The sequence below is a fragment of the Ooceraea biroi genome, chromosome 12 (assembly GCF_003672135.1).
Source record: "Ooceraea biroi isolate clonal line C1 chromosome 12, Obir_v5.4, whole genome shotgun sequence".
Lineage (NCBI taxonomy): Eukaryota > Metazoa > Arthropoda > Insecta > Hymenoptera > Formicidae > Ooceraea > Ooceraea biroi.
The window spans coordinates 4504749-4519999 of NC_039517.1; the positions used below are offsets into that span (position 1 = coordinate 4504749).

General features: G+C 40.5%; 2 protein-coding genes and 1 long non-coding RNA gene across 3 annotated transcripts; all 3 read left to right on the top strand.

Annotated features, from left to right (window-relative positions):
• Window positions 1–6: 6 nt before the first annotated feature.
• LOC105276572 lies at window positions 7–560 on the top strand. Its single transcript, XR_893420.2, has 2 exons — window positions 7–143; window positions 225–560. It is a non-coding gene; the product is annotated as an uncharacterized LOC105276572 (long non-coding RNA).
• A 62-nt stretch (window positions 561–622) lies between these two features.
• LOC105276573 (leucine-rich repeat neuronal protein 2) lies at window positions 623–5018 on the top strand. Its single transcript, XM_011334305.3, has 6 exons — window positions 623–1104; window positions 1294–1565; window positions 2077–2336; window positions 2471–2762; window positions 3616–3774; window positions 3861–5018. Exons 1-6 carry the CDS (start codon window positions 951–953, stop codon window positions 4185–4187), a joined length of 1464 nt encoding a protein of 487 aa, XP_011332607.1. The 5' UTR covers window positions 623–950; the 3' UTR covers window positions 4188–5018.
• A 120-nt stretch (window positions 5019–5138) lies between these two features.
• Window positions 5139–14319, top strand: LOC105276574 (homeobox protein BarH-like 2). Its single transcript, XM_011334306.2, has 3 exons — window positions 5139–7410; window positions 7689–7923; window positions 12884–14319. The coding sequence occupies exons 1-3, from the start codon at window positions 7060–7062 to the stop codon at window positions 13294–13296; spliced, it is 999 nt and encodes a 332-aa protein (XP_011332608.2). The 5' UTR covers window positions 5139–7059; the 3' UTR covers window positions 13297–14319.
• Window positions 14320–15251: the final 932 nt, after the last annotated feature.

Genomic DNA, 15251 nt, shown 5'->3' on the forward strand with positions numbered 1-15251 from the left:
GGCGCTGCGGTCGACGTTTTCGCCGATAAACGACTCGAATGGATGACCGAACACCTCGAAAACAATTCCGCGACGCTCTGCATGGCGATTTGATGAGACGTTTTCTTGAAACAAAAACGATAAAAATAGTGGAATTTTTCTCTGTACGTATTTTTCTCCGTTGTATTTTTCATCGACAGTCGGTAATGTAGAATGTTTACTATCTCGAATCTCATAATGTTTAGAGAATATGTTGGAGCAGTACTGCGACTCGACTCTCCCAATTACTTTCAACGGCGATTGACGCTCACCACATTTCGCAATTAGCTGCAATTTCAAATCGAGCGGTAACTCTGAAAAAACGCATTTCAATCACTTCTTTTTTTACAATAACTCGTACGTTTTGCCAACAGAACGCTTAAAAAAGGAATGCTTTCATTTATATGAAAAAATTTCTGTCGCGATATAATGTGTCTCGATATCAATATATATTAATATAACATAATAATAGAATTATGTCAATGTAACATCACATACACAATACGGTATAATATTGATTAATATTAAATCACATTATAACATTAATATACGTGTGTGTATGCATGTGTGTGAAATAGATTAATGTTTTATAATGTAACATGTATAATTTTACATATTGATTTAATATATGTTTAAACCTAAATTGATATTTTAAGCGACCATGTACAATGCAGCTTTACGCACGATTCAAGTAAATTTTATTCGCCGTATGGAGGCGAAAACATTTGACGCGATTCAGATGTTACATTGTTATCGCGATAGAGAAGAGTTGCTTCTCAGCACCTCCCTCGCTTGCCCTGAACGATGAGTAATTACGAGTTAACGTTATCTTATCGCTGTACTTTGTTATCACGTGAAGTCGTGTTGATACGGTCAGATTTTAACAGTTAACAGCGCGACGAAATTTGGAGTGGTCGCTCTTTCGCTCCAGGATGCATATCCGAGTAGCAATTGTTCTGTTCGCCGCATTTCTTCTCGTGAAGTGTGAAAATGACTCGAGAAACGTTACTTCGGGTTCAGTTGCAAGTAAAACGAACAATACTGCAACGAAACCGGCGAGTTTGTGTACCGTGTGTACTTGTACAGGTAAAAAGTGATCAATTTTATAATGATTTAATAAACTAATATTTAATAAAGGTTAACCTTTGTGTTAACAAATATATTTAATAATTTTGTGTTAAATGACCCATCAATTATGTACCATTTTGTTTCTTTTCTAATTTGTTTTATCGTGCCAATTGATATTTGTTAATATGTATATTAACAAAAAATCAGATACCTACGTGAACTGCAGTAATCTGGCTTTGGAGAATCATTTCGAGAATAATCAATGGCCGAACGTAACGGCGAAAGAAATCTCGTTCGAGAATAATCACTTGACGCACGTCACGCCTTTTCCGAGGATAGTCGTCGAGAAATTAATTCTACGGAAGAATCATATCACCACTATTGATTATCGCACATTTAAAGAACTTGTTAATCTCACTGAATTGGACCTGAGTCACAATCAACTTACGTCAGAGCTACTAGGGCCGCACATCTTTGAGGTAACGCAACAACATTATGAATAATAGCACTAATATTATTTTAATATTAAAAAAATAAGATGTTTTTGTTAACAGAAACTTAAATATCTATTTTAATTATATGGTCTGTCAATTTTACACTTAGATTTTTTATGTATTTATATTTTATTATAATTCTGTGAGTATTACTTGCTTGTAATTTTGTATATACAGAAGCTGTTGAGATACTTTAACGTCTACGTAACATCACTAGTTACATAAAATTAATTTAATACTAATTTATTAAGAAATATATAGTAGTGACATACCAAACACATGACAGTAACTGTCGTTTGTTACATGTTATAGAAGGGATAAAACTTTCTTCTTTCTCAAATTATACTTTTTCATTTATATCGCAAAAAATATAATCAGGAACATTCTTCCGTTCTAATAATATTAATTATTTTCTGCAGCGATCTCAGGATTCATTGTTAATATTAATCAACACAACATTAACTTTGTACGTGATCATTATTTTCGAGCATTTCAGGGCAAATTTTCGCCGGAGGCGTACGAACCTTTGTCGAATTTAAAAGTTTTGAATCTGGCCGACAATTTACTTCACTGGTTACATCAAAGTATATTCGAACACCTGGTTGGCATCAAAGTGCTGAATCTCTCTGGAAATCCTTTCGGTGTATTCGACTATCGTACATCCATAGCAATCAGTAGCTTGTCATACTTGGAGGAATTAGATATAAGCTACTGCCAGCTGAAGGAATTGCCGAATCTTCAGTTCCATCATGCCACGTAAGAGATCGAGAAACAAAAATTTCATTTTCATCAAATTATTTAATTGAAACTATTCCGTCTGACATTGTAAAAGGTTTTCCTGAGTGTTCCTTGATAATGATATTCTTTGAAATTCGTTTTTCGATTTTTAGCTATTTAAGGAAATTAAATCTAGCGGGCAACCAATTTGCAGTTTTGCCCAGGCCTCTGGAAGAAGCCAAGGCCTTGGAATATCTCCGTTTGGATTTTAATCCGATACGCGTTATTGATCGCGTGAACGCTTTCCCGAGCCTGAAGAAACTTAAAGAACTTAGTTTATGCGATATGCCAGCTTTGACGGAAATCGGAGGTGGCGGTTTATCAGAGTTAATCGCTTTGGAAAATCTCTACGTGCAAAATTGTCCAAAATTAGACAGGATTGATGAATACGCCATAGTGCTCAAGGTATGTCAAAATATATAATGCTTGATTATGTAGCAAAAGATGCTACGAAGTGTGAAGTCTCGCACAAATTATAAACATTAGGCGTGCAAATTAATTCGATGCCTTTGTTGAAGAAATTGAGTCTTTATTACAAGAAAATAATAACCATGTCAATCTTTGAAATTTTCACCATTATTTTCTAATACTTTTTTCCATCTATCAGGCAACTAACGAGTCCTCTCTCGAAAAAAAAAGAAATTAAATAAAGTCTCAATTTCTTACAAAAAATAACAAATATATATTACCCATGTTATTAAAAACACTAAAAACACGGAGCGAATATATGTTACAATCCAATAGGATATTGTACAATTTGAGCTTTTGACACTAGGAGTGTTCGCGATAGCAAGTAAAGATAGCAGCTAGAGATATCGCATGTTTGATCATGTATCATTCACGCACGAAGTGCGTATTTCTTAGCACGTGAAATAAAGTTATATATTATTTTACACGTTATTGTACTAACAAAAAAAGGTTTAATATCTCTGAAACCTTAAAACAAAAATAGGGAAGACATGAATATCTTATACACACACAAGTAAAATATACAATCACATTCTTTTTAGGCGTAATAACTTCTAACGTCAAAACATGATAATAAAAAACAGTCAATTTGATTATTTGTATGAACTTCTTCACGCTTAATATAAGTTCTTCATTATTTTTCCATAGAAAAACAGTTTGAAGTAATTCACAGTCCGCACAGTGCTTCGTCTCCTTTTTATCTTTCTTTAAAAAACTTATTTAGGGATATAATTAAGAATACAAAACTATACGTATAAAATTGAATATGAAAATTCCTGTGCTATCGTAGACGTCTGAAGGCGCGATGTGGCCGCCGTTAAAGAAATTGATTGTAAAGTCTAACGCTCTCCGATATTTGCCGATGTTGCTCGTCGGGAGATGGGACAAGCTCGAAGAATTGGATTTGGGATACAACCGTTGGAGTTGTGACTGCAAGAATCAATATCTGGTAAGATATTTAACAATATATTATATTTAACAATTATATATCGAGTCAGCTTTTATTAACGAAGTTAATGTTTTCGCGCGCTCAAGATCGGGACCGTATTACCTCAATATGGGGAGAAACTGATGGGGAAGAAGATCAGTGATCTCACGTGTTCTGCACCGCCGGAACATGCAGGTAAGACGCTCATATCCTTGGCCGATCGACACTTACGCTGTTTGGATATTTACAACGCACGACCGGAAAAGGACGCTGCGATACTCGTCGGGGTACTGATCGGGCTGCTCCTCGCGATTCCGGTCGGTCTGGTGCTTTTTGTCCTCTGGCGACGCGGCTTTTTGTTTTGCGGTTTACAAGGACCCGCCTCTTACTCGCGCGCCTTTTACAAGCGCGCGTCTAACGACGACGACATTTAATTATAATATCTTTGTCATTTTTATTTGTTTACGGTAAGCTTTTTCAGAGAAAATATTAAGGTACAATATTTGTATTTAGTTAGCATTAAGTTGTGGGAGAGTTCGTAATGTGAATAATGCATCAAATATCTAGTCCAACTGAGTGTTTCTTCAAGTGACATATTTTTGTAATTTTGTGTATCTTATCAGACTTGTCGAGAGCGCGTATATTTCACTTGTTAATGTACACAATTATCGTAAATCTGGTACTAAGATTTTTAAATCATATATTCATACATATTATGTCATTTTAATGAATTACTCTGTCTTGTGTTAAATGAAAGAAAGAGAAAGGGAAAGGGAGAAAAATACAAATTTATTTATTTATATTTATTAGTTTAGGAAATGCAATCTATTGAATTTTGCAGTTTTCGTAAAGTTTTTGGAAATTATTAAATGCGTGATATTTCTCATGCAATGTCATAAAGAATAAGAGAGAAAGAGAGAGATTGTGATTTTAAAAATCGACTGCTACATTAAAAATATGGAGGTTTTACACTGGTCTCGACGCAAAGTCACGCAATCTCTCGTTTAATCTTTTATTTTCTAAAATAATTTCCACAATTTTGCGTAAAATTTTTTCGATACATTGTGCACCTTCTGGACTAAGGTAAAAATAAATAAATAAAACTCTCGTGACGTATGGAATAGCGTATAATGCATGAAACGATATAACAAATTCATATCTCCTCACCAGACTCTCACAATAATCAATGTTTATCAATGAAACCGTGGAACACCGTGGATCATGCATGTATCACGGCTCTACAATAAAGGAAACTTGAAAACGAACGCGTCCCACTGGTTTTTCATCTAACGAGTCCCCGGAGACTCCATGGAACTATCCAGGAGGATGTTTTCGGACGCGACGAAACCCTGAACCAATGGATTTTCGGCTTTGCGAGCGAGCGAGGAGGGCAGAGCTCTGCCATCAGTAAATGCGTCGAGGGAGCGAGGCGAGGGCGAGGTGACGCGCGACGCGACGCAGGCGGGCGGACGGACGGACGGACGGACACGCGCCGGTAACGCAATTACCGCGACGTTAATTTACTCAATAATCGCAGAAGCAACCCCGTCTAAATGTCGGCACGCGTCCCTCCGACCCTAATCATATACCGTGTAGCCGTCATCACGCTCTACAGGCGGTAACCGTAATGTCGGAGATTCGAGAAGCCGTCAGGATTAACGTACGACCACTAAAACATAAGGCTTTTTTTCTCTCATTTCTCCTCCCTCTATCTTTTCACCCTCCCTCGCTTTTTTTTAATACTGATTATACCATTCTTGATAATAAAACAAAAAAAAAGGAGAAAGAAAGATAGGAAAGAAGCACGCGGGTCGCGGATGATAAGTGAATAGAATGCGCTCCCACGTGCGTTCCCTTTCGGCAAATTCATGTCAGATCTACTTTGACTATCTTTGTCTACGTGTGGATACGCGCCGCGCGCGTGCACCGCCATTTGGAAAGCGCGCCGTACATCATCCGATAAGTAATTTAATCCCGCGTTTCTGCTCGTCCTCCACCCTTCGAAGATTCAATACCGATATACGGTTCGACGCGAAGCGGCGTATCGACCATGCCGAGGACTCGGCTGCGCCGAATGACGTGGAAAATACGACAGATCGCCGGATGAACCGGTCCGCCGAGGAGCGACGATAACGAACGCCGTGACGATGCACATTATTAAATACGTTGTTAAGGACCGTCGTTCTCACGCGCCGCATGCGATACGGTAAAATTTGCGAGGTGAAGGGATGATGCGGAAGCGGGTCGTTTTCAACTGTACACACACGACCGAGAGCCGCGTCACGTCGCGAACGTATCATGTTATAACGGATGGCTACAGCCACAAGCGAGTAAGTTCTCGGAACGCACCCTTACATACTCGCGCTATTATTCTCTACGTGCTAGAGCGCGATAGAGCGGAGAGAATCACAAATACAGAAAGATTCGTTCCTCCTCCACCTCCTCCTCCTTCTGAGGGGAGTCCCCACCCCTTCTTCATTCAGGCGCCACCGCCTTTCCCGTCCTCGCAGCGGGGACGCGGATGTATATCGTCGGATTCATGAATATCCGCGAATAGCGCGTGTCCATGGAAACGGTTGACCAAGTCCCGCCCCCAGGACTTCCGCGGGGCCAACCCGAGTGACGGCGAGCGTCACGACGCCAGCCAATGCCGGGGGCGTCAGAGCGGTAGCCGGATAGTCGGCTCCGAGCTTCACCCTCCTTCGTTGGTACGTACGTTCGGCGGGTAGCTAGGCGGGAGGGGCTGCCGATGATCACGCGCGCGCGGGGGGGTTAAATCACCCCGAGTCGCGCGCACCGATACTCCCTCAACGTCGGTGAACGACGGTGTTTCCTCGCGCGACTTACCCTCATACCCAGCACGATTCGCGGCAATCAATTCGATTTCATCCGGACGTTGGCGAGATAAACGCCGCCTAGCTGGTGACGAGTAAGCCAAGGCTCCGCTCGAAGTGTTCTTAATGCGACATACGATCGTATACGTGATGAGAAGAGAGTGATTCGTTCGAAAAAAGTGACGTATTTTCGTATACGTGTGTTACTCTTTCGATAAATAAATAATCGAACGCCATAAACATTATTTTCGTCGCCAATGCGACGGAAGACGACACGAAATCCGCGCCGGAGATCGCACGCTTCGCAACCGAGAAAGGAGAATTTACCTTGGGGTACTTCGGGGGTGTTGTACGTTAGAAACTGAACGGCAAGCAAAAGGTATCGAATCGTTCAGCCGCATTGAACGCGCCGGAGCGAGGATGTAACCGCGAAACACACACGTCCGCAGCGAATTTGCGTTAAGCGAGAAAAATGCAGTCGACCTGCCAACAGCAGCAAGCTCAACCAGGTCAAAACGGAACTTCCGCCAGCAGGACGTCGTTTCTCATCGAAGATATCCTCAGCCGCGGCACGGTGACTCCGCACTCTCACCATCATCAGTTGCACCACCCGCATCTGACGTCGACTGGCATCGGACACGGACAACATCACCAGTATCAGCAGTTTGCCAGTTTGCTCCCCGGCTATCCCGCGGCGCCGCCCGCCGCAGCGGCCTTCTTCTTGGGACCGCTCTTCGGTAGCGCTAGCATGGGGGTTGGCGTGGTACCGGGAGTTGGAGAGCTGGCGGCTTTGAAGCACTGTCGGCGACGAAAGGCCCGAACCGTCAGTACAGCTTTAAAATTCCAGCTTCATCTCTAATCAAAATATCTATTTTTTATGTAAATTACATATATTTGAACATACAACTTTGTTTTCACGAATAGTAGGTAAATTTATCCTCAGCCGGTTGATTGATTTTGAAATCAATGATCGAGCAATCTCGTTAGCCGAGTAAAAAGTCGTGTAAATCCATATATTTGATTACGTATCGTTCGTGACGACAAAATGGCTTTCGTAATTGCTGACGGGAGAGACGAAAGATCGTTTCCTTAAAATTTCAGGTATTCAGCGACCAGCAACTGGCAGGTCTGGAAGCGAGGTTTGAGGTGCAAAGGTACCTGAGCACACCTGAAAGAGTGGAACTCGCGGCCGCGTTGCACCTGTCCGAGACCCAGGTGAAAACATGGTTCCAAAATCGTCGGATGAAACACAAGAAACAACTGAGGAAGCTCAATACGAACAACAATAGCAATCCCAGTTCCGGGCAGCAATCGATACCCGTTACGTCGCCCGCTGGTAAGTCGCGCATCCAGTTTCTTTCCTCGGTTGAGCGGCGGTTCGGCAGCTAGAAATAAAAGAGTTTAGTCGCTGATGGAACAAATCACCCAGAGCGAACAGCGATCAGCGACAGCTCGTTAGCATCGTTGGCACGTCACTTCCATTGTAGTACTATGAACGTGCGTTTGAGCATGGGAATGAATTTCGAGTGATTCCAACAGGGACTACGGTATTATTAACAAGTCGGAACCGAACTTAATAATTTCATATATTTAATTTAATAATTCTTGCCGTTTATTCGGAGTAAACTGGAGTTTACAAGTTATAAGCACGATAAATATCACGCACGATTGAATCGAATTGGACTATATCGATATAGACGCGGCGAGTCCCACTGGGGATCACCGGTGATTCCTGCGGCGCCATTGCAAAGTCGGGTCACAGCGGTTACCAGTAACTCGACCCTGTTAAACCTACGCAGGTAACGCTTAAATCCCGACGCACCGCGTCGGTGACGTGCACGCGTGACGTCGTGATCGCTGTATCCATCAGGACATCACGTCGGGCGGTCTCCGCAACGTGCGATTACCGCTAAATGCGCGTATCGACTTTTCGATAAACAGCTGCGAGCAGCGTTCCCCGCACCGCGAGTTAATTAACTTGGATTAACGACGTTGTGTCCTAGATAAGCGGGCAATAATCATGAATGGTCGCGCTATTACGCTCTGAAAAAACATTGTGCAGGCGTGCGGCTCTTCCGCACTAATGCGCATTAAGTTCTGCGCATTAAGTGCGGAAGGTCTAACTGTTGACCGGGGGAGGGGGGGCAAACGTAATCGCTAACGACGATGTCTATGTACATGTGCGCCGTAATTTTAAATAAACTGCGGATCGAGCGATCCACGCGCACACACACACACACACACACACACACTCGAGAGAGAGAGAGCAGATAGGATTAATCGGGTGTAGTTATTATCGGTCAATCTCACTTCCGCCGAAGCGGAGCGGCGCGGGATGGCGCGTTATAACGTCGGTTGTCGGTTAAATACTTCCCCGTTGTCATGCTAATGGACGCTAATATCTGTATAACGCAACCAAAACACCGCTGACAATAAATTACGCAAGTTCGGCGTAACTAGCCAGACCGTAACCCGCGGTCGCGTTGCGAGGAACTATAATCATCAACGGTACCCGCGTAATGGTCCGTATTCCGTCGTAGGTATCGCCCGCGATTACCCGTCGGCGAAATCGCGTTTACAACGCGCATTACCAAATCCACCAAGAGAATCGGAACTTTGGTCATTGATAGTTAGCGCAATGCGATCGAACGAAGATACTCGACGATCGGTTGTCCGTTATTTTATTTTTCGCCAAGTGGCGAACCTCCCGAGCTTGCCGCGACCTGTTGACGCGGACTTCAAGGCCTGAGGGTGCGGAGAACACACCGTATCCGGGCCCCAAAGAGACCCCGGAATAGCTGAAGCTATTTTGTTAATTTTTGTATTCATCATGGAGGAAACATGATAACAAGAGCGTGAAGCCTTAAGTGCGGAAAAGCAACAGAGCACTTCGTTCTACCCCTCTTTCATTTTCCACCTTGCCATTCTTGGCCTTACGGGCTGCAGCTCATGGCACAAAACCGTAGTGGATAAAAACAGGATGATTAATGGAGAAGAGAAGGGGGTTGGAAAGAAACTTTGTACTCGCTGATAAAATTCCTCTCGGAGGCCCTTCAAAGTGAATCACGATACAAGAATGTGATAGTAATCATTCAGACGATTATTTATTTTTTCAGTATCGACTTTGCGTATTTATCGATTCATTACATTCTCCTTACGGAAATGCTCGTTAAAGTATAAGCGACTTATTCATTACTTGAATACTCGCAATATCGAATGCAAAAGAGATTATTTAACGAGACGATGGCGACATTTTAAATAGTTTAGTCCACGTAGCACTCGCATTCTGTACTCTCGTCAAGTTTTGTCCGCCTCTGTAGACAAGATGGCTTCGTTCGCGTTCGGTAGATAGAGCTAACCGAGTTACATAGACGTCTCCTTGGTAGCAACCAAGAAGGAGGTATCGAGGGGAGGGTAGAGAGCATACAAGAGAGACGAGACCGCCTCGACGTCTTTGGACTCGAACAAGCTATGTAAGGAACCCGGGAGAGATTCGTTCCCTCCTTCGGCACCGCTCTTTCTCTCGCTATCTTGGTCCGACTCTCCGCTTACGCTCATCTTCGAGAAAATTGCTCAATTACCCGCTAAGTGCTCGGTCAGACCTACATTCTCGATTGTTCGCCACTAAAGACAACCATAGGCCGCGATGGCGCGTATCGTGAGGTGAAACGTCTCGCCTGATTTTTATACAAATTTTACCGCTCGCGAAAAACAAGAGCAGGCGGATTTTCGCCAGAGTGTGAAGTAAAGGGAGATTAATGGTAGTGTTTGAAATTAACAACTTAGTAGCGAGTTTTTCAAATTTCGAAAATTTCACCTTACCTTTCACGTTAATTTCCTGATTATGTATTTGTCAATTCCAAAGAGTTACACATATACAGTTTATAAAAGGATTATACTTTTATTTTTCACCTTAACGATCGGTTTGCTATTGTACAGATATATGTATAAGGATTTAAAAGAGTTTTCCGCAGAATCTCGTGAATTTTATTAATCTAATATTTTTTTTAATTTTAATTAAAAGCATTTTATATTATTACGTAAATAGTAATTTACGACGGATTTCTTATTTAAACTATTTTTAATAAGTTTTAATAATATTACATATATAAATATATCTACAAAAATTGTTATAATTAACTCTATAATTATCATTAAAAATTTAGAAATTTACAAATATAAAAAGAGTTGATGATAATAAAATATTTTGCGTCTCTCTCTCTTTTTCTCTCGCAACAATTGCATTTAGATATTTTAAATTATATTGATTAATTTTCATATATCTATTATAGGTCAATCTTTTGTTGGATGCTAAAAGCTTGAAAAAACTTTAAGAATATTAAAATATTAGAACAGTGCGTGTGCACATATTTGTGATATAATAAATTGAATCTTACTTTTAAATTTGTTAATTTAATAAGAAAAATAACATACCGTGTGTGTGTGTGTGTGTGTGTGTGTGTGTGTGTGTATACATAATGTTATTTAGTTACGTTTTTTTGAAAAGATATAAAAATTTCATTATCTGTTTTTAATTTCACCCGGATGAAGTTTTTAATAAAACAACAACGGATTTTAATGTGTTAATATGTGGAAGGAAGAATAAATAAAATAGATTTTTCTTTTGTTACTGTTAAATATATATTTAATAATTGTGTGATGATAAAATTGAAATATAGCAAAAGATTTATCTTAAAATTAATAAATAATTACAAACTAGCAGAATCGCGAAATCTCGATCAAGAAATGCCGCCGCGATACAAAATTAATTGATCACAATGCCGTTCTTTCTTTCTCTCTCACGACTCGAATCTCTCTTCTTAAGCGAAACTCGAATCTCTCTTGCAAAATCAACTTCATTATCTTCATTATCCTTTTTCTTTGAATACTTTCTGGAAAGTTCTCAGTTAATAATAAACACTATGATCTTATTATACCTTTTTATCTGGCAAGCACGAGATATTATGTATATCTTACATTATAAATAATATCATTATTTACTATTACATATTGTTATGCCCAAAATTGCTGTTTACGTTCACAACACACCTTTTCCACACCTACACTATCACTTGACTAACTCGCATGGGAAGCAAAACACTTTCTTCGGGGAAACATGTATTAAATATAGAAATTGAATAAAATAAATTTCGTTATAAAAGATATTGTGAATAGAAGATATCGGATTAAAAGTATATCTAGCTGATTTGATAGCCTTGAAACGACCTCTGAATCAAGTTCTTTTTCGTATCTTCAGAAAACTAGAATCTTCATTTCTTTTTAAATTGAATTTTATCTTTGCATTTTTCATGATATCGATTCTGGCAGTTGAATACTTGTCTCAATCAAAATTCTCTCTGCAATGAGTAATTCTCTATTAGTTTTTTCCCCTATCTTAAAACTGTCTGGCACGTCAACAACTCGATAAATATTATTTGTAAATTTTGGACACGCGCACATAAAAAGGTTCGCCACTACTGAGCTATAATATGTAAATATAAATGAAAAAACACACTTTTCGAGTTACGAATGTTTGAAGCACATAACTGAAACTGAATTAAGTCGAACAAGTAATATACGCTTTCTTTATTAATATTATGTTAATTTTGTTGATGTTGATGTTACTGTTTCTAATTGTATTCTTAATAATTATAAATGTTTTTCTAAATATCTCAGTTATAAGATATTTAATCTATAATAAACACAAAAGTATATGATGAACAACATTTAGGAGAGGATTTTGTTTGTAAATCGAGAACTGTCTGTAATATTGAGGAGATTGTTAAATACTAAACAACATTAAGAATTCAAGTTGAAAATAAAAGAAGAAATTTCGATCCAAATACATTAAATATTATTTGGATGTAGGATTTGATGCACGATTATTAAATGTATGAAGAAAAAACTAGATACATTATTACAGAAAGATTTATAAAACCTACGAATCATTCGCAATTCATCGCGCCTCATCACTCTCATTACTGACAATCGTTCATGAATGTGATCGAACGAGAATATTCGATAATCGACAATTAATTCTTAAATTCCAAGCAATTAAGAATTCAAGTTGAAAATAAGGGAAGAAAATTTCATCCCGAATATCATTGGATATTTGGATGTAGGACTCGATATACAATTATTACATGCGTAGAGAAAAAGTTAGGCAAATTATTAGAAAAATATGTGAACCATTTCCATTTCATCACGCTTCATCACTTTTGTATCACTGACAATCGTCCAATGCGCTCGAACGAGAATACTCGATATAACCGAGAATTAATTGTTAATGCCAACAGAGCGTCCCGTAGACTTTTCGTTGAGCGGCGGCCGCGAGTCTCGTGCGAGCAGCGACGCGCCCGCAGACTCCGACGATGAGGACGACGACGAGATTGATGTGCTGGGCGACGAGACACCGTCGCCGACACCAACGCCGGCGGCGACGCCGACCCCGACGCCGACGCCGACGCCGACGCCAACGGCGACTCCGGCGTTGACGTCAACGTCGACGACCTCGACGCCAACGTCGACGCGGACTGGCGTCCTATCTCCACCGTCCAGACGGGGTACACCACCAAGGATCCTCCATACGACGATCCATTCGCATCCACATCCACATCCACATTCACACCCTCACTCACATCCACCTTCGATTGGCCTGCATCACCAACCGCAGCACGGCCAGCATTCCGCCCAACGTCAGCATCGCTAGGGACACTGTCACACGAGATCAAGTCGCTCGTTTCTTATCGGAATCACGGCAACTGCATGAACAGAAGAAACAGAATCCTTGTTCCGGGTGTAGGTGCAGAAGTATAGACCACGCGTTCCGATCAAGTCGCTCTTTCTCTCTCTTTCTGTACACAGTTTACGAAGAAATGAAAACCTTCCGCGACCAGCGTTGTGCTTTCTTCCTCTGATGTAAAAATTAGAGAGAGGCTATCATGAGGTTGTCGTGCTAATCAGTGAAGCTAACACACGTATGTAGATATAATAGAAATATTCATTTTTATTTTGTTCTTTTTACTTGGAGGGGGAGGCATTCATAGAAAGCCTTCCGCATTCTTCACTATTCAGTTATTGAAGAGAATAAACATTACTTGAGAGAGATATTGCCCCTTTTTCGAATTCGCACGTGATGCTTATCATTAAAGATCTCGAAACAAGGAAAACCGCAGTAAAGAGTAAAGACGTAAGCAATAAGGAGATCGACCAATTATGATTGAAATGACCGTCAGAAATCTGGATTGGCCGATCCGCTTACTGCTTATGTCCTACTGCTTACATTTTTCCTTGTGTCAAGCCCTTAAAATCGGAAATGCGCGGTCTATACTTGTTATGTACAACATAGTTCCAAGATCATCTCGATATATGCTCGCGATGATCGGATTAATCGAAAATTAATCGAGAACTGAAACTCGCCCCGCGTAACAGAGAATATGAAATTCGATTGTTCTGCTTGAGATTGAAGAAAGAACATTCCGCGTTTTCGAGAAGTATTCGTCTGTCATCGGGTGATAATTCAGGCTGTTCAATGGGACGGCAACGCGTCGCTCCGAAGCGTCGCTCCAAAGCTTTTGGTTTGCTAACGTAAGTGAAATTCTGCCGATTCTCGAATCTACTTTTTATAGCAAATTACAGTAATAAAACCAATGTTTTATCCATTATTACCTTTTATAGTGAGTAAACCTAGGCCGTGGTTTTCGTTGGAAATTAAACTGTCATGCTCATAAAATGCGTGTACATTTGATCTTCCTTGATCGTTTTTTCAGGTGATACTTTTGTCGAACGATGCGTTGTATTTCTTTCGGGAGAAATCAGCGTGCTTTATTAGGTGCACAAACTAATTCAGTGCCTTTTTCAAGAAATTGAGCTCGCATTCACAACAAAAATAATAAACGTGTCAATCTTTGAAATATTTGCCATTATTTTTTAATACTTTTCTATCGGGTAGCAAACTCTCTGACAAATTCTCTCTCAAAAAATAAAATAAATAAATTACTTAAAAAGGGGCACCGAATTAATTTGCGCACCTAGCATGTATTAGAAGAGCACTGGAGACATCAGCTGTTCATTTAATCACGCCGGCGTAATTAAATATCGGCATTGACATTTAATTACGTCCTGGGTCACGAACGCTGCTTGCGTTTTGCCACGTCTAATCGTTTCGTTAATCATCGACTCGACATTTCGATGCCATTGGCGGGAGGTATTCTTGAAAGCTAATGAGGCATCAAAGAGCGAAGAAACAAAGAGGAGTAAGAAGAGTACTACGCTAGTATCCTCAGGATTTACAACTGACCTGCCTCTCGTTAAGAATATTAGAAACGACAAAATAAATAATTCGTCTTAAAATCCGCAATGCATAATTCAAAATTGTGACGATCACGTCGAGTGCAATGATGAAAGTTTATCACTCGCTATCGTGCCGCGTGCGCGCGTGTCTTATTACGCGAGTTACGACGGTCGCGGTTTTGACGATCTTCCGTTTTTGCACTACCTGTTGCGGGACATTAGACCAACAAGCGAGTCAAGGAAAAGAAGCGATACTCCGACAGACAGTAGATTTTGCAACGAGCAGTGTTGTATAGGCGGCGCCCGTACGGGGGCGGGGGAGGCGGCACGTCGTGCTTCCAGTTGGGGTGAATCCTAATACCCAGATAATGG